Source organism: Oculina patagonica, unplaced genomic scaffold (assembly GCF_052425735.1).
Source record: "Oculina patagonica isolate OP01 unplaced genomic scaffold, crgOcupat unplaced34, whole genome shotgun sequence".
Lineage (NCBI taxonomy): Eukaryota > Metazoa > Cnidaria > Anthozoa > Scleractinia > Oculinidae > Oculina > Oculina patagonica.
Window position 1 is genome coordinate 22,654 of NW_027558190.1, and position 24,964 is coordinate 47,617.

The following is a 24,964-nucleotide window of genomic DNA, read 5'->3' on the forward strand; positions in this document are numbered from 1 at the left end:
AAGTTCGAAACTTGAGTTGCAACTACGTGATCAAATTGCCAAGTTCGTTGCCAACTTCGGAAGTTCCGAACAAACTTCGGAACCCGTGCGTCAAAAGTTTTGTGAAACCCTCTGTAAAAAGCCCTATTTAGTCCATGTTGCATAGAGCGTGACAGCGTATACAGGAGCTCTATTAATGCTAGCCATGCTTTATCAATGATTAATCACAGGCGGCCCAAGCTTCAAAGTATGAAATATTCATGAAATGTACGCGAACGTGACTCTTGCCTTCGAGCGGTGTTGTGCTACAAAGATGCGATTTATAAAGGTTTGTATGGAAACTCACTAATTATTGCACAACCGCTTTCTTCCCGTGAACCTTTACAATCTCACATCACTTCCGCTGGCGGTTCTGCATTTCCTCGGTCAGATACAGGATACAAAATCAGAAACTATGAAGGCAGACATCTAGAGGTAAGAAGATTTGATATCTATTTTCGTTATAGTGACCATTACGTTTCTATGGTGGCCGATTTTCCTGCTCAAGTTTGTATTTTTGTGGCTTTATGAGTTGTCTATAAACAGAATGCAGTCAACAGTCAAATATAAACTTGTTGCGACTTGAATTGAGCTTTAACATTTGTATAATAATGAGCTGTACAACTCGTAGCAAAATGTGTCGTCGCTCGGTGGCTAGTAGTGTCTGTAGTCGTATTTGATCATTCTTCTGTTCTGAGTCAATTTTGTTTGAGAAAAGTAATTAAGATTCAGTATTATTGTCAACAGTCGCAGCGTGTATCGAGTGATGATAATGATAATCGACTGCATAGCTACGATCTTTGCCATCCCAAAATGCAAATATGAATAATGTTTACATGAAATTATGTGTTATATTATAAAAAAACATTTTAAAGTAAAAAGTACAATTTTTACGTGCTTATGCTGACAAATTCACGTCATATTTGGTATGTCACATTCTTTTGGCTTGTCACGCAATCTACCATATCAAGTAACGGTCGTTTGGGAGAAGAGATTGTGTGACGGGTCAAAATAACATCTGCTCGGGAGGATTCTTAGTGACGATCATAACAAAACAGAGAACGGGCTCCACGATTTTTTTTTCTAGGTGAGGTAGTTCCTTGTTCCGTGCGTCACGCAACAATTTAGCCCCAATAAAAATTAAGTTCACTGGAAACACTATTTTTTGTTTGCAGACATCGTATAATGACTGCAACATACTCAGTGAAATCTCAAAAATGAGCTAAAACATCCATTTCAGGTTTCAGGTGTGGTTTCAGGACAAGTGATAGCAATTTTAGCACTGCTGTCTGATTACTGAAATGGCTGCCGCCCCAGACCCAGATGGAGTGCTTCGCCCAACATCTGGAAAAGCAAATTTTCAACGGGTGGCACGACTGTTAATAAGTGGAGATACTACGCTACTGAGAGAGATTTTTGACCTCAGATGTCCACCAAGTAATCTTCCCACAATACTTAAATCCAGCCACAGTGAAGCAGCTCAAAGCAGCAAAGCTCACCAAGCCACAGTGGGACTGTCTTTACCCTTCCCCAGGGGTGTACGGCAAGTCAACTGATTTTGATGTATCATTGCTGTTCAGGTTGCTGAGGACAATTTGCAATCTTATCCCTCCTGCCACGGGCTGGGATGCCCTACCAACACCCACAGACCACAGTTTAGCTGCTGATTTGGCAAGAATTAAATATCACCGCAACTCAGTGTATGGTCACGTGAACCAAAAGATGGAGATCAAAGATGACGAGTTCTCACAACTTTGGTAAGAAATCAAAGATTCCCTTGTGAGAATTGCGGAACAAATCAGCTCTACAAAGAAGACTGAATGGCAGGAGGCCATTGATAAGCTTTTAAAGGATCCCCTCACAGCAGAGGACGAAATAAATGTAGAGGAACTTATGAGCTGGTATACAAACGATATGGAAGTTAAGAAGTCCATAGAGGAACTAAAGGTCACAACCCACGAGGAGCTGGAACGTTTGGAGACAAGTTTAAAGGGGGCCCAGGAGGCAGCAACGAAAGAAGTCCAAGAAGGGATAGAACGGTTGAATACTAGAGTAAAAGGAGAATTAGAAGAGTCAACACATGCACTGGAGACGGCAGTTCGAGAAGAAGCCCAAGACATAAAGGATCAGTTGAAGGAGGAACTGCAGTCAACTAAAGAAGTCCAAGAGGGGATAGAACGGCTGGAGACAAGAGTCCAAGGGTCAACACATGTCCTAGAGACAGCCGTTCGAGAAGAAGCCCAAGAAATAACTAAAGAAGTCCAAGATGGGTTAGAACGGTTGGAGACAAGAGTCCAAGGGTCAACACATGTCCTAGAGACAGCCGTTCGAGAAGAAGCCCAAGATATTAAAGATCAGCTTGGAGAGCTGCATCAATCTGTAGACAGGCTCAGCTCTGCAAGTCGCAGCCCCCTAGCAGCTGGAGGTTAGTAAAAATGAATTTTCTTTTGACATTTCATTGCCTTTCACTTAGTCATTTCTTCCTGAGCGAGAAAAAAAAGGTTATGTGAACTAGGCTCATTTAGTTCGGCTTGCGTTACAAGAGGGCAGGATTTCATGACCTGTTTTGTGGGGCCTCACTTGATTCTATCAGTAGGAGAATTGTTTACAGTTAAAAAAAAAAAAACACGCTGCTGAGTTCTATTTCGTTACCAGTGATTTCATGAGATCAGTGATGAATGATGTGACAGATGATGTGTGGAATCGGCCCCGTTAGGTTTACTTCTAAATCTAATTCAAAATGTGTTTTATCCCAGCAGCTCGACTGCGATTGCGGATCGATTGCGAAGCCATCTCAGGACCTGGACCACTTGGTGGATCTTCAGAGTTAATAGTAGCCCCACAGGAACCCCAAGCAGAGATTCAACTACAGGCAGTAGCCACAGGAGGTTCAGTGGGTGGAGTGAGTAACCAGGGCGCCCTTCCCAGTTCCCAAGAGGTTTTGAATTTGGCAGCATTCAAGTACTTGAAGACGATTGACCCATCTAAACCAGAGGATCTAAATGGCTTTGTACGTTATTTGAGGGAAATACGAGAGTTGTTGATTGTGGACACCAACCCAGGAAGCCTGATAATCACAGTGGAATGTAGCACACTTGAAATACTCGACAAATTGTGGGACGACTACTGTACAGGCTACTTGAATGAAATGGCGCAGAGATTTCTCGTGACAGAGGAGATATTGCTGGAACTTGCCCTCACTGAAGTAAAACTCACGACAACCATTCTGGAGGAGGAATACAGAGCTTGTCGAGAATATTTCATACAGTACCCAGGTTTGTTCAAGAGCGTCTTCTTTTGTAAAAGTAAGAACATTTATTGCAGTCCTTGATCTTTTACAAATTATGGCGCGCCCACAGGGAATCATGGTAGTTGTATCAGTCATCAAACCATAGCAACGATGAATACAACTACCGTGACTCCCTGCAGGCGTGCGCTATAGAGGGAATCTAATAGTGCACGCTGATAGCGTGAGCAAATCGCTTCGCTATAAATTTTTTATAATTGCGCGAGCTACATTTGATGTACATTTCCACCGGCAGTGTTATAAAACAATTCGGTTATGCTGCAGCTATGCACGATCGAGTTATGGTGCAGTAGGAAGTTTGAAGAGCACTCAAGAAGCTAGAGTTCCTCTCGGCTATCGCCTCGGGCAACTCCGCAGTCTCTTAGACTTTTTCCTGCCCTCCAAACTCCCCTCGTGCACAACAAGTCGATAGAGCATGCTAAAGCATGAACCAATTGTTATTTAGTTGTTATTGGAACCAGGTAATGACCTGCGCAGTCCGCATCAGGAACCATTGCGGCTGAGCACATAGTCTACTTAGCATGTAACCTTTCACATAAGTACACATTGCGGAAATCATTTTCTTTATAAATTGTTTTCCAGGAAGCATGAGTTGTGAGAGCAGAACAAGATTCGGTACAGAGTTGACACGAGAAGAAGGGTCATATGAGGTAACACAAGAAGAAGAGCTTTTTAAGCTTTTATTCGTGAAGACACGATCTGGGAAGACTGTGATCACGTTAGACTTTGTGTCGGACGATACTATCGAGGATGTGAAAAAGAAGATAAAGGACGAAATAAGAATACCAACCGACCAGCAACAACTCATTTTTGACGACAAAGAACTCGGAGACGGCTACACTCTAAGATCCTACAACATACCGAAAAACTCAACCCTACATTTGATTCCGAAATTCTGTGGTAGTGACATGCGAGTTCACGTGAAGAATCTGACTAGAAAGACGATCACACTAGAAGTAGTGCCACAAGATACCATCGAGAATGTGAAAAAGAAAATACTTCAGATAACAGGAATACCAGTCGAATCTCAATGCGTCATCTGTGCCGGCAAGTATCTCAAAGATGACTGTACTCTTGAAGACTACAACATTCAAAATGAATCAACCCTACACTGGATGAATATGAAACTTGGTGGCATGCAAATCTTCATAAAGACACTAACTGGGAAGACACACATTTTGGATGTAGAACCGGAAACTTCCATTAAGGAACTAAAAGCTAAAATTGAAGATAAAGAAGGAATCCCACCTGAGAAACAGCGTCTCAGCTTTGGTGGGAAGCAACTCGAGGATGGTTGCACTTTAAAGGATTACAACATTCAGCCAGAATCGACCCTGTACTTGATTCCAGTTCTTACTGGTGACATGCAAATCTTCATCAAGACGCTAACTGGGAAGACAATCACTTTAGCTGTGAAACCGGAAACTTCAATTGAGGAGGTAAAAGTTAAAATTCAAGATAAAGAAGGGATTCCATCTGATCAACAACGTCTCGTCTTTGCTGGAAAGCAACTTGAGGATGGTCACACTTTAAAGGATTACAACATTCAGGCAGAATCGACCTTGCACTTAGCTCTAAGATTGTCACCTGGGAAGATGATCACTTTGGAAGTAGAACCGGAAACGTCCATTGAGGGAGCAGAATCGTACCTGCGCTTAGTTCCAATTCTTACTGGTGGTATGCCAATTTTCATAAAGACGCCAACTGAGAAGACGATCACTTTGGAACTGGAACCGGAAACCAATATTGAGAAAGTAAAAGTGAAAATTCAAGATATAGAAGGAATCCCACCTGACCAACAGCGTCTTGTCTTTGCTGGAAAGAGACTCGAGGATGATCGCACTTTAAAGGATTACAATATTCAGCCAGAATCGACCCTGGTCTTGATTCCAATTCGAACTGGTCGTATGAAAATCTTCGCAAAGACCCTAATTGGGAAGACGATCTCTTTAAAAGTGAAACCGGAAACTTCCATTGAGGAGGTAAAAGTTAAACTTCAAGAAAAAGAAGGAATCCCACCAGATCAACAGTGTTTCATATTTGCTGGGAAGCAACTCGAGGATGGTCGCACTTTAGAAAATTACAACATTCAGGAAGAATCGACCTTGCACTTGGTTCTAAGATTGCGACGTGGTATGCAAATCTTTGTAAAGATGCAAACTGGGAAGACGATAACTTTGGAAGTGGAACCTGAAACGTCCATTGAGGAGGCAAAATCTAAAATTCAAGATAAAGAAGGGATCCCACCAGATCAACAGCGTCTCATCTTTGCTGGGAAGCAACTCGAAGATGATCGTACTTTGGGGGATTACAACATTTAAAGAGAATCGACGCTTCATTTAAGGCTTGAAGGACAATATGGTAGCATGACAATTTATGTGATAATGCCAACTGGAAAGACCACCACTTTAGTTGTCTTGCCGAGCGATCAAACCGAGGAGGTAAAACAAGAAATTTATGACAAAGATAACATCCCACCTGAACAGCAATGTCTCCTGTTTGACGGTAAGGAGCTCAAAGATGGTTGCACGTTGAGTGAATACAACATTCACCCAGAGTCAATGTTACGATTAGATGTAGCGCATCGTGATGGTGATATGCAAATTTTCGTCAACGTGGGAGCTGGGAAGCCCGTGATCACATTACACGTTGTACCAGGTGATACCATGCAGAATGTGAAAAGAAAAATAATGGATCAAATAGAAATGCCAAGCGAGCAGCAAAGCATTATTTTTAATGACAATGAACTTAAAGATGACAAACCTCTGGAAGACTACGGTATAGAAAACAGATCTACACTATTCATGGTTCCTTACGGCGAGGCTCGTTCGGGCAACAAGTGCCTCGTAAGTTAATTGAAATACGCGTGCACAACTTTCTAAAGACCTTGACTGGAAGACAAAGGAAGAAGATAGTTTTAAAAGAGCTTTCGAGTTATCGCACGGTAATATGATTGGACTCGGCGTTGAGAGGAGGGTAGCCCTCGGCAACTCGCGGCCAACAAGGATGACTGTTTATCACAAGCGGTACTTATATTCTCTCGACTCGTAGCATAGATCGGACATCATATCACTTCTTTGTCATTCACGGATTTAACGAATGCTCAACGTTCAAAATGAATATGTCTGCCTGTGGTTTAACTAAAAATAACACGCAAACTGCGGCGATGACAAATGCGGACAAACGCATCGTTAGAAAAAAAAATAGACCTTTTACTCGACGTTTCGTATGCTTCTACATACAACTTGAGAAGTAACCGTTAAATGGAAGTACAACTAAATTTAAGTAATGTTTAATAAATGAGCAGCAGTGTTTTATCAAGTTTAAAACACGAGGCGCAGCCGAGTGTTTTATAGACTTGATAAAACACGAACTGCGAATTTATTGAACGGCTTAAAAATCTTCTGATGTAGATCAACTCATTCTTGCACTAATATTTATATTTGGGGTTATTTTGGCATTGGAAGTAAAGTTTAGCTGTGTGTCGCGGCCTACATTTTCATTCAGGGCAGGTTTTAAATCTCTTATCAGTAAAGTCTCCTTTATTTTGCAATGTATATCTGACCGTCCCCTTGCTGGTATGCCAAAGTGGTCCCATTTTAAATTATGACCAGTTGACGTGACGTGGTCTGCAATAACAGATGCGTGACTCCTATTTGTGATCGCTTTGAAATGTTCCGTTTTTTTGTCATGTAGATGATGTCATGAGATGTCAAAAGTTGTACATAAGGCTAGTTGTTGGGACTGCCAAGATTTCTACATCGGAAAAACAAAACGTAGACTTCTTTTATAATTTAAATTTAGTTGTACTTTCATTTAACGGTTACTTCTGAAGATGTATAAAGAAGCATACGAAACGTCAAGTACTGAAGGTTTTTATCTAACAATGCGTTTGTCCGTAATGTTCATCGCCGCAGTTTGCGTGTTATTTTTACTGAAAGACTAAATTTTACGTAGGGTTCAGGTAAATCCCGACTTGTGCTTTCATTGTGCTAAATTTAAAGCCAACTGAAACGTCAATAAGCAACTTTCGTGAAAAAATAACCCTATTTAACTAATCAGCTTTAAAACGCGGTTTTTTGGTTTGGATTGGGTATAAGTGGAACAAGGATGGTTAAGATGTATTTTTAGTGATTTTATATGCATATTTTTATTGTAAAATATCTTGATTATTATCTACTTTTGTATAATTAAAACGAACTGATGTTAAACACTTATTGGATAAGGTTTTTTTGTGATATCCTGATCCTCTCTCCCATATTAAACGGACGGGGATGCTCGTCGGAAATTGTGAAAAGAACCCCTAAAAGAGATCAAACTGGGCGTGGCTCAAGCTATTTTAGACCCCTAAAAGATACCAAAATTCTGAAAATAGAACTTATATTTGTATATTTCTTCGCAAGCAAACCTAAACGAGACCCTGACGGCTTAAAATATTGCCATTTTCCCCAGAACACCCTAAGCGAGACCCAGGGTCCAAAATTTATACTCCTAACCGAGACGACGAGCATCCCCGTCACTTTCTTACGGGAGTCCCCCCGGGTGCTAACTCAGTCTCTTATTCGGGTCCTGTATTTTTTTTTTCTTTTTTTATACTCCTAACCGAGACGACGAGCATCCCCGTCACTTTCTTATGAGAGTTCCCCCCCTCCCCCGGGTGCTAACTCAGTCTCTTATTCGGGTCCTCTAATTCTTTTTTTCTCTCAGCATCCTTATCTTTTAACCCCTTGCCTACCAGAACCAAACACACTAAGCAACCGGCGGCCATATTGAATTTTTAATGAGATTCTAAATTTGGCTAAGCAATGGCATCTTTTCAGATAAAATATTACAGTACCCCTGGAATTAGCATTTAAAATGAATTCCTTTCCCATTTCCGCATTTTCTTATTGTACTGTTGACTCGTACAGCTCCATGTCGAACTCTTTGACCATGGGCATTTGGAGGTTCAATCACATGGCTTAAGTTCGCTGTGACTTACATAGTTTACATCAAAGTCGCAATCGGCAAAAATTTCAGCAATAGCCTCATCTGTGTCGATTCAGCCTTCACGCACACAAGCCGCCATTTTGTAAATTGTCTGAGCAAAAAGCAATTTTATTGGGTCAGCGGTGTTTCGAAAGTAGTGCCAGACCACACGGAATGACGGAATATCCTAAAACGCGGAATGACGGAATATTCTAAAACACGGAATTGTGAAAAGAGGCAACAACAGAAACAAAATCAAACAAACAAAAGTAAAATTATAACTGCTTACGTTCTCAGACGGCGATTTAATGCTAAGAAGGTCGCTAAGAATGATTCAGGTACTTTAAATCGTGGATATTCGTTGCCGTGACAGAAAAACCAACTTGTTTACAGCGGCTGCTAGCCGTAGGAAACCAGTAAACAACGAGGACGTCGATCTCGAGCCTGGATTTCGAGGTAGGATACCCGAGTGATCGAGTGAGGATTTCGTTAATTTACAGAGTTCTCGTCCCGCTCGAGAAAACAATGAAACGTGTAAAGCCGAAGTAAGTTAACGAAGCCGTAAGAAAGAAAACGAAAGGGCTTGAAATTTACTGATCCGATACTGAGTTCCGGTACTGAAAACAATTACACCCACAGGCGGCCCAAGTTCACTGCGTGAATTAATTATTTATAAAGTGTAAGCGAACGTGACTCTTGGCTTCGAGCGGTGTTGTGTTACAAAGATGCGATTTATAAGGGTTTGTATGGGAACTTGGCGATTTTGATTCAAAAGGTATAAAATTAAATATTTTACGAATAAAATCGACTTACCTTGTTTCCATGTTGTGTCTTTGTTGTCTGCCTGCGTCTCAGGTCGTTTTAAAGCGTTTTCGGCGAGTTGCGCTGGCTGGTTAAAACGACCTGAGACGCAGGCAGACAACAAAGACACAACATGGAAACAAGGTAAGTCGATTTTATTCTTAAAATATTTAATTTTAAACCTTTTGAATCAAAATCGCTAAGTTCCCATACAAACCCTTATAAATCGCATCTTTGTAACACAACACCGCTCGAAGCCAAGAGTCACGTTCGCTTACACTTTATAAATAATTAATTCACGCAGTGAACTTGGGCCGCCTGTGTTACACCAGGACTCCCGAAAAACAGGGCTCCGAGCTCTGTGTAAAACAATAGGGCTCCAAGCAGTGAAACGGTAGGGCTCTGGTTTTACAAAGAAACTTGGATTCGCACCCTCTAGGCCACCCTCTTTGAGCACCAAATGTAAACTCTTAGTGCTAACCGAAAATTATAGAAACGAATGTAAGCAATTTAGTTACTTGCGTGACTTTTAAAAAGCCCTATTTAGTCCATGTTGCATAGAGCGTGACAGCGTATACAGGAGCTCTATTAATGCTAGCCATGCTTTATCAATGATTAATCACAGGCGGCCCAAGCTTCAAAGTATGAAATATTCATGAAATGTACGCGAACGTGACTCTTGCCTTCGAGCGGTGTTGTGCTACAAAGATGCGATTTATAAAGGTTTGCATGGAAACTCACTAATTATTGCACAACCGCTTTCTTCCCGTGAACCTTTACAATCTCACATCACTTCCGCTGGCGGTTCTGCATTTCCTCGGTCAGATACAGGATACAAAATCAGAAACTATGAAGGCAGACATCTAGAGGTAAGAAGATTTGATATCTATTTTCGTTATAGTGACCATTACGTTTCTATGGTGGCCGATTTTCCTGCTCAAGTTTGTATTTTTGTGGCTTTATGAGTTGTCTATAAACAGAATGCAGGCAACAATGGTCAAATATAAACTTGTTGCGACTTGAATTGAGCTTTAACATTTGTATAATAATGAGCTGTACAACTCGTAGCAAAATGTGTCGTCGCTCGGTGGCTAGTAGTGTCTGTAGCCGTATTTGATCATTCTTCTGTTCTGAGTCAATTTTGTTTGAGAAAAGTAATTAAGATTCAGTATTATTGTCAACAGTCGCAGCGTGTATCGAGTGACACGTTCACTGAAAATGATAATCGACTGCATAGCTACGATCTTTGCCATCCCCAAATGCAAATATGAATAATGTTTACATGAAATTATGTGTTATATTATAAAAAAAATTTTAAAGTAAAAAGTACAATTTTTACGTGCTTATGCTGGCAAAGTTAAGTCAAATTTGGTATGTCACATTCTTTTGGCTTGTCGCGCATTCTACCATATCAAGTAACGGTCGTTTTGGAGAAGAGATTGTGTGACGAGTCAAGAAAACATCTGCTTGGGGGGCTTCTTAGTGACGATCATAACAAAACAGAGGATGGGCTACACGATTTTTTTCTAGGCGAGGTAGTTCCTTGTTACGTGCGTCACGCAACAATTTAGCCCCAATAAAAATTTAGTTCACTGGAAACACACTATTCTTTGTTTGCAGACATCGTATAATGACTCCCGGCGTATCACACCGAACAAAATCGAACAAAGTTTTCATCGAACTCAATCGAACGAAATCGAATCTAATCGAACGATTAAATTCGATTTTGTTCGGTCATCGAACGAAATCGGACAACAATTTTTTTTGTGAGTTCGATTTCCGAACCAAATCGAACGAATTCGAATTAAGCGTTCGATTAAGTTCAATTAAGTTCGGAAATCGAACTTGTAGCTAAAATTTAAAATAACGAAATTGGAACCTAATGAGCGAGTAAAAAGTTAATTATTATTCCTTAAATGGTTTTGGAATAAGTGACTGGACACGGTATCGTATAATCTTTGTCTTTTTTTTATCCTAAAGAAACAAAACATAATATTCGAGCAACCTTATACGCCCGGGAATACGTAGTAAGCCATTTATAAAATGATAGGAGGAATCTAATTATAAATACTCAAATACAACCCCCGGCATATCGGCGTATCGTAACAAGTGAAAACCGTATTTTAGAATAACTTTTTTCGAATTAAAACTTTATGTGATTAAACAATATAGCATTGCACATGGGGATGAAGGTGCACGCCGTATGTGACATGTTTTAACCATAATCTTATTGTTGCTAGTGACAGAGTTATTTCTCCATTTTGACATAAAAAGTATGGAAATAAAGGAAACATAACTTTAGATGGCTGGATCGATTGACGTATTTACCCGGGCATTTATCCCCATGATCATCAAGACTGAATGGCAGGAGGCCATTGAAAAGTTTTTAAAGGATCCCCTCACAGCAGAGGATGAAAGAAATGTAGAGGAACTAATTAGCTGGTATAGAAACGATATGGAAGTAAAGAAGTCCATAGAGGAACTGAAAGTCACGACCCAGGAAGGGATGGAACGTTTGAAGACAGGGTTAAAGGGGGCCCAGGAGGTAGCTAAAGAAGTCCAGGAAGGAATAGAACGTGTCCAAGGAGGTTTAGAGACAGCAGTTCGAGAAGAAGCTCAAGATATCAAAGATCAGCTGGGAGAGATGCGTCAATCCATAGAGGGGCTCAGCTCCTCAGTTCATAACCCTCAAACAGCTGGAGGTCAGTAAAAAGGACTTGTCTTTTGACATTCCATTGCCATTTTTAACTTTCACTTAGTCATTTCTTCCGGAGCGAAGAAAAAAAGTTATGTGAAGTAGGTTCATTTAATTCGGCTTGCGTTACAAGAGGACAGGATTTCGTGACTAGTTTTGTGTGGCGCCGCTAGATTCTATCAGTAGGAAAACTATTTACAGTTGAAAAACCAAGTTTGGGCTGTTTTATTTGTCTACTCCGTTCTATTTCGTTACCAGTGATTTTATGAGATCAGTGATGAATGGTGTAACAGATTATGTGTGGGTTCGGCTTCGTTAGTTTTACTTCTGAATCTTATTCAAAATGCGTTTCTCCCAGCAGCTCGACTGCGATTGCGGATCGATTGCGAAGCCATCTCAGGACCTGGCCCACTGGGTGGATCTTCAGAGTTGGTTGTAGCCCCACAGGAACCCCAAGCAGAGATTCAACTACAAGCAGAAGCCACAGGAGGTTCAGTGGGCGGAGTAAGTTATCAAGGCTTCCTTCCCAGTTCCCAAGAGGTTTTGAATTTGGCTGCATTCAAGTACTTGAAGACGATTGACCCTTCTAAACCAGAGGAGTTAAATGGCTTTGTACATTATTTGAGGGAAATACGAGAGTTGTTGATTGTGGACACTAAGTCAGGGAGCTTGATAATCACAGTGGAATGTAGCTCACTTGAAATGCTCGACAAATTGTGGGACGACTACTGTACAGGCTACTTGAATGAAATGGCGCAAAGATTTCTCGTGACAGAGGAGATATTGAAGGAGCTTGGCCTCATCGAGGTAAAACTTACGACAACCATTCTGGAGAAGGACTATAGAGCTTGTCGAGAATATTTCTCACAGTATCCAGGTTTGTTCAAGAGCTTGTTGTATTTAAACATACGCTGTTTCCGTTAACCTTTTCTTTCCTGAAAGGATCGATGTCGCAAATGACAAAAAGGCGAGAAAATATTCTCTCTGTTGTCACTGCTTTTGCTACCCAATGTGATGCTGGGTATATGGTGACGTACAATTCCTTTTTTGTTGTGTTGGGTCTTTCACAAAGTACTGTAGGACCCGCTATGGCAACCAGCTTGGAGATCCCTTGATCTAAATTAAACCTGATTTAACCCCTGCTATCTAGAAATGTGAACCACACTATGGTACAGATATCTTTTCTTTAGATTCAACAAGATAAAGACACATTGGGCATTTAACCAGTTCCAGCAGGTTAACTATAGTCTTGCCGTCCTCCCCCAACAAATTAAATCTAGTATAATTTCGTTTCTTTACTTAGGTTATCGGAATGGTGGGCGAATCTTCGTTAAAACGCTGACAGGAAAGATGATAACTTTGGAAGTATAGCCGCACGATTCTATTGAGAATGTGAAGGCGAAAGTCCATGTCACAGAAGGTATTCCACCTGACCAGCAACGCCTGGTCTTTGCAGGTAAGAAACTTGAAGATGGTTGCACCCTGAGTCATTACAACATTCAGAAAGAATCAACACTGTATTTGGTTCTTTCACGTAATATTGGCATGAAAATCTTCGTTAAGACGCAAACAGGAGAGACAATCACTTTGAAAGTCAAGCCTGTGTATTCTATCTCAAGAGTGAAAGAAATGATTCAAGACAGAGAAGGAAGTTCGCCTGATCAGCAGCATCTCATCTTTAAGGATCAGAAACTCAAAGATGACCGAACTTTACGGGTTTACAGCATACTAAACGAAGCTACTCTACACTTGGTGCTAACACTGATGCAAATCTTCGTCAAGACGCTGACTGGGAAGACGATCATTTTGGAAGTCGAACCTTCGAATTCTATCGAGAATGTGAAAAAGAAAGTTCAAGACAAAGAAGGCATTGCACCTGACCGACAACGCCTGATCTTTGTTGGAAAGCAACTTGAAGATGGTCGCACCCTGAGTGACTACAACATTCAGAAAGATTCAACAGTGCATTTGGTCATTCGACGTGGTATGCGGATCTTCGTTAAGACGCTGAGTGGTGACACGATCACTTTAGAGGTCCAACCTGCGTATTCAATCGAGACAGTGAAAGAGATGATTCAAGATAAAGAAGGTATCCCGCCTGACCAGCAACATCTCATTTTTAGGAGTCAAGAACTCGAAAATCACCTACCTTTGTGGGATTGCAACGTTCCAAAAACATCTACTCTGCATTTAAGGCTTGAGGAACAACTTGGAAGAATACTTGTTAATGTGAAGATGCCCACTGGAAAGACGACAACGTTGGACGTCTTACCGAGCGATTGTATTGAGGACGTAAAAAGGAAAAATTACGATATAGAAGGGATCGCGCCCGAAAAGCAACGTCTCGCCTTTGATGATAAGGAACTTAAAGATGGCCGCACATTAAGTGACTACAACAATCAGATTGAAATAACCTTACGCTTGGACGTAATGCATCGCGATGGCACTATGCAGCTTTTCGTGAAGACACAATCTGGGAAAACCGTGATGACATTAGACTTTGTGCCAAACGATACTATCCAGGATGTGAAAAAGAAAATAGAGGACGAAGTAGGAATACCAACCGACCAGCAACAACTCACTTTTGACGACGAAGAACTTTTAGACCGCAGCGCTCTGACTGACTATAACATTCAAAATCAATCAACTCTACATTTGATTCCGATATTTCGTGGAAGTGGCATACAAATTTACGTAAGGACTACGACTGGAAAGATGATCACATTAGAAGTTGTGCCACAAGATACCATCGCGATAATAAAAAGGAAAATACTTCAGAAGGAAGGAATACCGGTCGATTATCAACGCATCGTGTATGCTGGCACGATGCTCAAAGATTACTACACGCTGGAGGACTCCAACATTAAAAGGAAATCGTTGCTGCATTTGATATGGGGTAGAGAGAGAATTCCAGAAGGTAAGTTCGGAGTGATGCGTGCACTCATAGACAGGTTAAAATCCTCAGAATTTTTTGCAGCTGCTCTTTGCTTGCATAAAGGTCTCCGCACACGTGAGGACAAGACGCAGGACATGTCGCAGCAACATGTAGCAGCGAAAAAATTTTGTGTTGTTCACACTGCAGGGACATGAAGCAGGGACGTGTAGCGGGGACATGTAGCAGCAACAAAATCAAAATGTGTACACACACAAGTAACTGTAGCAGGGACATGCCCCAGGGACATGTCGCAGCGACACGTCCCCTCGTGTGTGCGGATAATTTTTGGCACGTGCAAAACGAATTCATGCAACATTTTGTCCCTGCGACATGTTGCACGACAGTTCAACGAGTTGAATTCCGTGCAACATGTCGCAGGGACAAAACAGCTTCAAAATTCGTGTTGTGCGTGCCAAAAATAATCAGCACACACGAGGGGACGTGTCGCTGCGACATGTCCCTGGAACATGTCCCCGCTACATTTTCTTGCGTGTGTACACATTGTGATTTTGTTTCTGCTTCATGTCCCCGCTTCACGTCCCCTCAGTGTGAACAACACATGATTTTCTCGCTGCTACATGTCGCTGCGACGTGTCCATGCGTCTTGTCCCCACGTGTGCGGAGACCTTTAAGCCATTTCTTTTACAACTTGAACGAAATGTTTTAGTTTTGCCAGCTCAAAGCAGTGGCAAAAAGGCAGGCTAGGACAACATTTTGGCAAATGGCATTTAATAATGTATTGTGTTTTTTCTTTTTTTTACAAGAAAGTCACTTTGTTTCAGTTCTGTTTAACATTGGCGTAAAGAATTTATCGTTTGTTATTTGGTTTCTACTTCAAGTGTGAATGCATAAAGTGCACGATCCATAAATCACCTTTTATTAAACCAAGTTTACTATCCTTGCTTGACATACGTTACTAGCCTACACGTAAAGTACAATGAACAATAAAATACATTTAGTTCAACAGCAAGTGATTTATGACCCTATGCACTTATGACATTCAACCATAAAGTATACACCCGTAATTTTGTTTGTTATAACTCTATTTATCAGTTTTTTTTACCAACATCGTGCACATTTTTCCTTCAAACGCTTACAACCTTAGAGGCAGGCGATGAACAAAATTCTTAAATGCGATTGTTCATCTGCAGGCACGCCTGTAGTTAAACCGGCGCACTTGAACGAGTTTCGTTTCACATGGAACTAAAAAACAAACTTCATTTTTGTGCTCATTCGTCAAAAAGCTAACCCTTCCCTGTTTAATTTTTTCCTCAAATTTTAGGATTAATAATCACTCTAGTCCAGTCCCTGAACTCCCTCTTCCACGCGCCTTTTGTAGGGGCTATAAAGGGCGCGTGGAAGAGAGAGTTCAGGGACTGGACTATAATCACTCGTACTGTTATACAACCAGTTGGCTCCTCTCGGTACTATTACCGTAATATATTGCTTTCAGCCGGTCCCGGCGCGGCCAGTTTTAACAACAATAATTATAATAGAAAACTAAGTTTCATTTATACATGTAGGCTCGTAAGACATGTAAAACCGGCTGTCGTCTATATCTGATATCCTTAAAAGATATCCTCGTCTGGGTTCTATCTAGGATTTTTCGTTTGGGGGAGAAGTTGCGAGTGGCCGAAGGCCACGAGCTTCTAGGGGGGTCCGGGTGCATCCCCCCCGGAAATTTTTTTAAGTGGATATGTGCTGAGATGCAATCTGGTGTATTTTGAGACACAACCTTGATATATTTTCACCGTAATTTTATATTGTTTTTTGGTCATCACATGATTAGGTTTTGACAATGTTAGCTCGGCTGAGACGAAGAGTTCCTATTGCGCTATTTATACACTACAAAGAAGTGAATAAAAGAGATAAACAGCGGCAATGTTTCAGTTCTTAACTTATCTTCGTAGCGATGGAAAATTTCTAGATGATATATTGATTTATCTATGTACTGTATAAATTATCACAAATTTTTTTTGGGGGGGAAGCTGGGCTGTTTGGGGGGGGGAAGCTTCTACCCCTGAACACCTCTAGATAGAACCCTGCTCGTTAAATCGAAAAAATGAGTTTTTCACATCGGTAAAATGTTAACACCTTGCCATTACTAACTGAGTCGCTTGTATTATACTTGATCTTACAGCATTACGCTTCAAAAGCACCGATAGCGGCATATCGGACGAGCCATTTTAGTACAGTTTGAAGGACCGCGACGACGCTCAGACAACCAGTCGTCGTCTAGAATACGCTGACTGTGATGACCACCTTAGAAGTAGAACCAAGCGATACTATCGAGATTATTAAACTGAAGATTCAAGACAAGGAGAGTATCCCGCATGGCTTGCAACAGCTATTCTTTGCTGGCAAGGAACTCCAAGATGATCGCACTCTGACTGACTATAACATTGAGAACGAATCAACTATACACTGTTTTCTCGAACGGGGTGGCATAGTTATCTTTGCGAAGATGCCGAATGGAAATTTGATCCCTTTAGAAGTCACACCGGACGATTCTGTCGAGGATGTAAAATGGAAAATTCATGAAAAAGAAGGTGTCCTACCCGATCAACAAAGTCTCATCCATGCCGAAAAGGTGCTAAAAAACAGTCTCACTTTGCGTGATTACAACATTGAAAGAAAATCAACTCTTCAAGTCGTGATAAAAGAAATGGAAATTTACGTGGAGACGCGGATTGGAAAGTGGATCACTTTAAAACTCAAACCACATAATACTATCATGAATGTGAAGGAAAGCATTCATGAAGAGGAAGGCATCGCCCCTGAGGAGCAGTGTGTCATCTTTGCAGGCAAGGAATTGGAAGATGGTTGTACTCTAGCTGCCTACAACATTCAGGAGGGAGCAAACCTGTCCTTGACTGTAAAACGTCGTGATGGGATGCCAATATTCGTAATCACGCATGACGGCAAGACCGTGATCTCACTAACAATCAAACCAAGTGACGCAATTGAAAACGTGAAGGCAAAAATTCGAGACAAGGCTGGGATTCCGCCTGACCAACAACGTCTCTTCTTTGCAGAGAGGAAGCTGGAAGATGGTCACACTGTTAACGATTATTCAATTCGGGATGAAGCAATTCTTAGATTACACAAGTCTAATTACGTCAGTGATAGCACGGCATTCATATGAAAGCACGAGCGAGATTCCGAGGGAAATTTTACGACAAAGAAGCGATCCCTTCTGATCGACAACGTCTCACTTTTGATGGCGAGCAACTCGAATACAAACCGTCGTAGTTGCCTGCACTTTCATTACAACATTCTGTGAGAATCAATTTTATGCTTGGATGTAACTTAAGACATCGCGATCATAACATCTAACTTTTCGCGAACCGGGAAGGCCAACATCACATTAGACATTTTACCGGAGTATACTATCCAAGATGTGAAAAAAATAATGAATGACGTTAAAGTACTGGCCGATCAACAAGGAATCATCTGACAACCGGAAACTCGAGGATGGCCGCACCCTCAGAAACTACGCCAAAAACTATGGTATGGGACATGAGTCTAGTACTCTACTTGTCATTTCCCCACAGCGAGAATCACAAACAGAAGTAAATGTAGTCGTAAATAGGTCATAATTTATGCACGACCCAGTACAAAACACTTGGTACAAAATCAGACATGCTAGGACGCAAGTCACGCAGTGGGACATCCAAAACAAAGGAAGGTGAAGCTTGACCGGTGCGAGTCTGACTCGTCCCCAGTCGTCTGTTATGCGAAAATTGCAAGACGCGAAGGATGATGGGAAGAAGGGAAGGCGAGAGACTCGCTTCTCTTCTTCCTTCCCATGATTCCCTCCGTGTTCAGCTTCCAAGACTCAAGAGTCGACTTAAGACGGACTCAGGGTGCGAGTCGCTTTGTTCTGAATGTCCCACTGCGGAACATGCGGCCCAGTATGTCTGATTTTGTATCATGGGACCGGGCAAAGGGCCTACTTTTGAAAGCGGCATGGCCAGATAAATTAGTTAAATGTACACTTGTGAGATATTGTGCAGTAGTGGTGGCCTGGTGCCTAAGTGGCAGCGTGCCCGCTTATGGGATGGTGGGGGTCCCAAGAAACAAATATAGCGTTTCATTTCGCCATGTCTGTTTATTTCGACCTTCCCCTCCCCCCTCCAAATAATCTCATAAGCGCCCCGTGGCCACTTTAAAAGGCTCCAGGTCACCATCTTTTCCAGAATGAGCTATCCACTAGCCTACCAGAAGTGATACGAGGCGGCTTTAATCGCAGACCACCATGTCCAGCAGAGAATGATATTTTAGCTGCCATTGCGTCAGCTCCGGGCGCGATAGCACTAATGCAAACTAAGATAGCAACAAATAGGCAATAAACCGAAGAGTTCTTTCGGCTAAAATTCTCGAGCCGGCAAAATCGGTACACATAAATTGGTATTTACTGAGTAAGGTGATAGTGTATGATTTTATGTGCATACGTGGTAGACCCCCATGGTAGTGGTTAGCTGTTATAACAGATTTTTTATATGCTGTAATATACTTCTCGAATAATTATTATTAATATTCACTTTTCTAGAGCTTGAATCGAAATGCTACCGTATATAGCACTATTTTGTTAATCATTTAGTTTTACTTTATTTTTTTCAACCTGCACTGTTACAGGCTTTTCACTTCTAGCCGCTATATGTAATATAGCAAATGCGTGGCTAAAATGTTTATGGTTATTATTTGTTTACTGTTAAAGGTGCACGTCCTTTCCATTTCATTGTGCGAGAACAAATTCGAAAAGTACCATTTCCTTTACTCCGTGAAAGAAGCATTTTAGATTCGAGTCCATGCGCAAAAGACCATTCTGTTGACGTAACGCTTCAGGAATTCGTGTGTAGATTAGATTAATTTATTTTGATTGATCTTGTCTTGTGTGTATAGAAAACTCCATATTTGGGTAACAATAACCAAAATCACTTATAAAAGGCTGGTTCACACTTGCGTGATAAGCGCAAGCATATAATCAAAAGGATATTCACACTTCGAAAAGCACAAGCAAGAGACGACATACGCAAGTCCAGTGCTTTTAGAAATTCTGATGAACATTCATGATGGAAGTCGCATCATGTACTTCAGTGCTTGTGCAAATTTCATCACGCCGGTGTGAAATGAGCATAACACAGGTAAAATAAAGGCCTCTTTACATGAGAGTTTTCGTCCCGGGATGAATTCATCTCGGTGTCCGGTCATTTTCTTGTTGCTGTTTACATGATGATACATGGTTTCGTCCCGGGATGAGTTCATCCCGGGACGATGTCATCCCGGGATGAAACGTGACGAAAAACCCCATGTAATCAGTCCTTCCCGGGATGAAATGTAAGCACGGGCGAGATGAATTCAACTCGGGCGGTACGACTTATCCCGGGGTAAACACGCTCATGTAAAATGAAATTTTTTTTATTCATCCCGGGATGAAACTCATCTCGGCTCTCATGTAAAGAGGCCCTAAGTTCATTTTTCTTGTGCTTCGTGCTTAGACTACCTCGGTGCACAATAGCGTTGCCTTGTGGTTGTGCTCGTGCTTGTGCTTAACGCACAAGTTTTGGCTCAAACGGATGTCATCAGTACGGTCTATATATTCTTTCGACGGTATTCTTAGATAGCACTAGAATCGGATAGGATAGTAGAAAATAGTGAGCGGTGTTAAGAAGTTTTTTTAATTAATAAAATCAGTTAACAAGTCAGAATTTGCCAATTACTTTACTTAATCTCTTTTCTTGACACTACTCGAGCGCAGAAGAAAGAAGAACAATATTGTGTCCAGCTTAATAACCGGATTGGCGGGTCATTTCTGACTATAAGCGAAAAGTCAACCAGGCTCCACCACCAGCCGCTGTTCGGGAAAATGAGACCGCACTAGCTCCCTTCACCAGCCTCCAGAGATCGGCGAAAAACGAGCCTAATAGTGAACAAAAAAAACGAGGGCGAGCAGCCCAAATTTTGCCAATGTTTTCCCAAATCCTATTTCCCAGCCTATTGTTGTCCCGATTTCCAAATCCCAGTCCCAGTTCTATTGTTTATTTGTTTGTGATTCCCAGTCCCAATGACCCAAATCCTCTTTTCCCAGTAAAAAATTTGCCCAAATCCTTGTCTCCTTCGCAGTCGTTGTTTGGGCTTGTCACGCAACGCTCCTTCCACCACCAACGGCAGCTTAAACCCGAACCAAATTCCTTTGCACGCCGCCTTTTGGGACCCACTCCACTCGTACAATTTTGGAAAAAAAACATTGTCTAATTCCCCCATCATTTAATACCAATTCCATGAAACTTTCAACATCTTACAGAGGGGCAGTGCTCTGGAACTTTTTACCGGGAGAGTGTCACGAGGTGATGTCCCTCAGGAGTTTTGTGACAATGATCAACAAGTCGAACATAATGAAAAATACAAATTTTAACAATCTCTATTGTAAGAGTTCTTAGCGCTTTTTATCTTTTTATCATCAGGGACGGCGGAGCCCGGGGGGCTGGGGGGGCTTTAGCCCCCCCACTTTTTCCGAAAAAATAAAGACTTACTAAGAGAAGAGTCTCTTAAGCCCCCCCACTTCAAGTCACTAGTCAACCCCCCCCCCCCCCCAACCTGGAAAAATGCTCCGCCGTCCCTGATCATTGTAACAATTTTTGCAATTTATCTATTTCAATTTAGCAATTAGTTTAGCGTTTTTTACCTCAATATAGTTTTAATGTTTTTATCTACTAGTATTAATGTTTTATTTACACACGACCCCACAAGCTATGTAGCTTTTTATCCCATCGTGTCTAAATAAAGGTTTTGTTGTTTTTGTTGTTGTTGTCCAAGACAAATGAACTGATGCCAGCTCCTTTGCTACGGCTCTTTCCTGGGTTATATTTGGTGTCTTCCCTGCTTCCATTTCCCATCTGGTGTCCATGTTTACCTTTTTAATCGGGCGTGGCCGATTTATAGTTTACCCTTTGGTCGTCCTAGACGATAGTCTCCTGTCGGCTAAAAATGACGGGGATAGCCTGGGCCAATCGGTTTCATTTCAGTTTTGACAGTAAATCGTTGTAGGAACACTGGGTCGACTTTTGGGCTAATCTGCAATCTGGTTCTCTTCTTTGCTTCAGCGGGAGGACAGAGAAAAAAGCTTAAGGGGTAAAGTACTAATAATCACCATTGTGAAACTGTAGTTGCTTTGACAAGTTGAAGCTATTTTTGTAAATAAAAGGGGTAACGTCATTCATGTCACGCAATGTTTTTGTGGGAAACTTTGAAACTAGACGCTTTGCTGGTTTCTACAAATAGCAGTGTGATCTGGCGGTACATTTTTTTGAGGCGGACTCCACTTTAAAACAATTTTTTATATATTTATCAAGAAGTATGTCGATTTTCATTTCCGCACAGTTGGGCGTCAAAGGCGCCTGTCACAAAGAGTAGAATGTTTGCACAACATGTTTTGGATATATTTTAGACTAGTGACGTTAGTAAGACACTTCTCAAGACGTCAGCAAAACATTGGCAATGTACAGTATTGGTGTGAACTTTAATGGAATTTTTTACGAGATCAGTAAAGCTATCGAATAAAAAGATGACTTGAAAATGAAAACTTCGAAAAATTATAATTAAATACCAATTGAATTTTAGATGAGAAATTCCGGAAGTGACATCTGTGTTCAAAATAGGATTTTTTTGTACAACATAAAGTTCCGAAAAAAAAGACCACATGTTTTGTAAAAATCACAGTCAAACATGATCAGGAAAACAAAACAGGCCAATGGGTTTTATTCACGAAAATACAACTTTCTTTTAAGAAAGAGTTTGTAAACAAGACAATGGAATCGAATTACATTTCACACGAAATTTGCATACATTTGAACTTGCAAAAAAGAAGTATCTCTGCCGAGACATAATAGCGAGACCTTGCATTAATAATTATTGTATTCTGATCTGATTGTTATTTTTTATGCATTAACTATTTGAAAGTGGTTCTCATCGATGAAAACAAAACGGTTTTTCATTCACTGCTTGAAGTATTTATAGACGCGAAAACATTCGCTTAATCAAATTACATTCTGCACGAAATATTTTGTATCCATTTGTCCCGAAACTTTGAGGAAATTGAAATCTTTGTTGGACAGTACTGCATAAAAGCAGTTCATAGAATTGAATAAAAAGATAAGAAACATATTGATAAAGGAAATTTTAAAACTTTATTTTGGCTCATTTTGATGAAATTCAGGATTTTCAAAGACTGCCAGTAAACGGCTGTATCTTGTCTGTCTCTAACGATTTTGCTACGGTTTCGAACGAGCTAATTTTTCAACATGATATCATGGTAGCGGGCAGAAGTCGGTTCGTTCTGAATTTTTCAATACGGTATACAAGTTACAGGCCAATATACAGACCCTCTGTACAGTAAAAAACGTTTTGGGAACAAACCATTGTGAACTTGTTTTCTATGTTGATCAGTAAAAATCCTTAGTACGACATGGGGTTTGTTATAAACTTCGTTAGTACGTAAATACTGCAAGGTGTATAACCTCAGAGAATTATTATCAAGTGTGTTTTTTAGCGGTTTATACTCTAAGGTCTTGGTATGGAAGATCAAAATTAAGGCAACTTTCTGTTATTATCTGATTGCTTGGCACAGATTAGTACGATACTGAATTGGTTAGGAAATGTAAACAAACATTAAATTGAATGAGAGTAGAAAGGGAGGGACAGGTGGGGGTGAAAGGCTAAGGAGATGGAAAGGGAGGGAGAATTAAAATCAATGCTTGGTTATATCACGCAACCTTTGACTTCTGTTATTTTCTCACAAGAACAAAACTTAAGGTGGGGTTCTACCTGAATTTGAATGGAACTTTAAGAGATTTAAAGAAGGGATTGAAGAAAAGAATGGAAACACCACCAAACAGTTGACCCCCTCGCAAGAGCACTCCGGGTTGTCAGGAGACTGTTTGGTTTCCGTCCACCAATTTTTAACTTCAAATTCAAATTTTAAAATCACATTAAATCTCCAATATTTCTTATTTGTCTAAATTTTACTAATCCTTTGAGAAAAACTATCGCCTCCTAGACATCCCCCAAAATCGTCCAAAAATTAACAAAATACTGCAAAACAAATATATATGGGATAAGTAAAGCTTTTTTGGATTCCTTGAAACGCGGCTGAAATGGTTTTCAGTGTTTTCCAGCCCTTATACTTTGGGTCAGTACTACTATTCTTCACCAGTTGCTATTACAGTAATGATATGAAACAAATACCTAATCATTGGTCAATAAGTTGTGATCATTTTCTTGACAATAGTAGTTACCTGATTAGGAGTTTTATACTGTTCCATTAAAGTGTAAGGGCTGGAAAATACTGAAATGCGTCAGACACCTAAAGCGTTGGAAAAATTGGTCTTCAGGTAAAAACCCCGCCTTTATTAAGTATTGCGAAAAGGCTGCACTTTGCTAAGTGTTACAAATTTATATTTTCTAGACGTCTAGTTCAATCGTTTATTTGTATTGTGCGAAATATATTTTTATAAATTGAGACCATTGTCATTAAGTAATAATGCAATCTTGAAAACATTCCAGATTTTCATTAAAATTACAAATTTGGAAAAACAAGCCTGTCAAAATGACGTTGCCATGGTGATTTCAAGTTACTGGCACAATAACTAATCCCACCAAATTATTGCGAGATAAATTTTAGATAAACGCGCAAAGTTTGGCAGCGTTTGGTTGAATCTTGAAAAAGTAATAAGCGTCCAAAGTCAGCGCGGGCCTCAAAAGCCCCCCCCCCCCCCGGCCTGAATAGGTTTAAGTGACTGTTTTTCCAGTGATTTTTACTGTACTGTACCCTGCCTTTTAAGTCAAAACAGATAGCTAATTATTAGGCGCCCGATTTTAAGCTTCTCAAGCTTCTCAAGCTTCTTGTTCAATATATGTGCAATCCACCACAATTCCATTCTCGTGAAGTCAACCTTTTTGTCATCCTGTTCGCAAATGTTCCCGACTTCGACATTTGAGATCTTCTGTGACCACCTTATGCGCAGAATTACCCCAGTAAGCCCAAATCTGATGTTGACACAAATTCTCCTTACTTTTCTCGATACATTTCTTATAGTTTAACATGGGAGAATTTGATGAGGAGGTAACTCCTTTAAATGTTGGCAGTCAGCTCCTCACTGGTCATCATACATTCAGTTTCTTGTAGTATTGGGTATAGGGGAATTTGATGAGATACTAAATGTTCTAACCCTAATGTTGA

General features: G+C 40.7%; 1 protein-coding gene and 1 pseudogene across 1 annotated transcript; both read left to right on the top strand.

The window, feature by feature from the left end:
• The first annotated feature begins 209 nt into the window (after window positions 1–209).
• On the top strand, window positions 210–19,354 carry LOC144640547 (uncharacterized; annotated as a pseudogene).
• On the top strand, window positions 11,439–12,713 carry LOC144640548 (uncharacterized). The gene is made up of 2 exons (XM_078499657.1): window positions 11,439–11,796; window positions 12,151–12,713. Exons 1-2 carry the CDS (start codon window positions 11,439–11,441, stop codon window positions 12,711–12,713), a joined length of 921 nt encoding a protein of 306 aa, XP_078355783.1.
• Window positions 19,355–24,964: the final 5,610 nt, after the last annotated feature.

What these genes read in the sequence shown, in the direction of transcription:
- LOC144640548 (XM_078499657.1), top strand. Translation starts at nt 11,439, where the DNA reads ATGATCATCAAGACTGAATGGCAGGAGGCCATTGAAAAGTTTTTAAAG. An exon ending in TAACCCTCAAACAGCTGGAG is followed by an intron (nt 11,797 to 12,150) that starts GTCAGTAAAAAG and finishes TTCTCCCAGCAG; the next exon opens with CTCGACTGCGATTGCGGATC.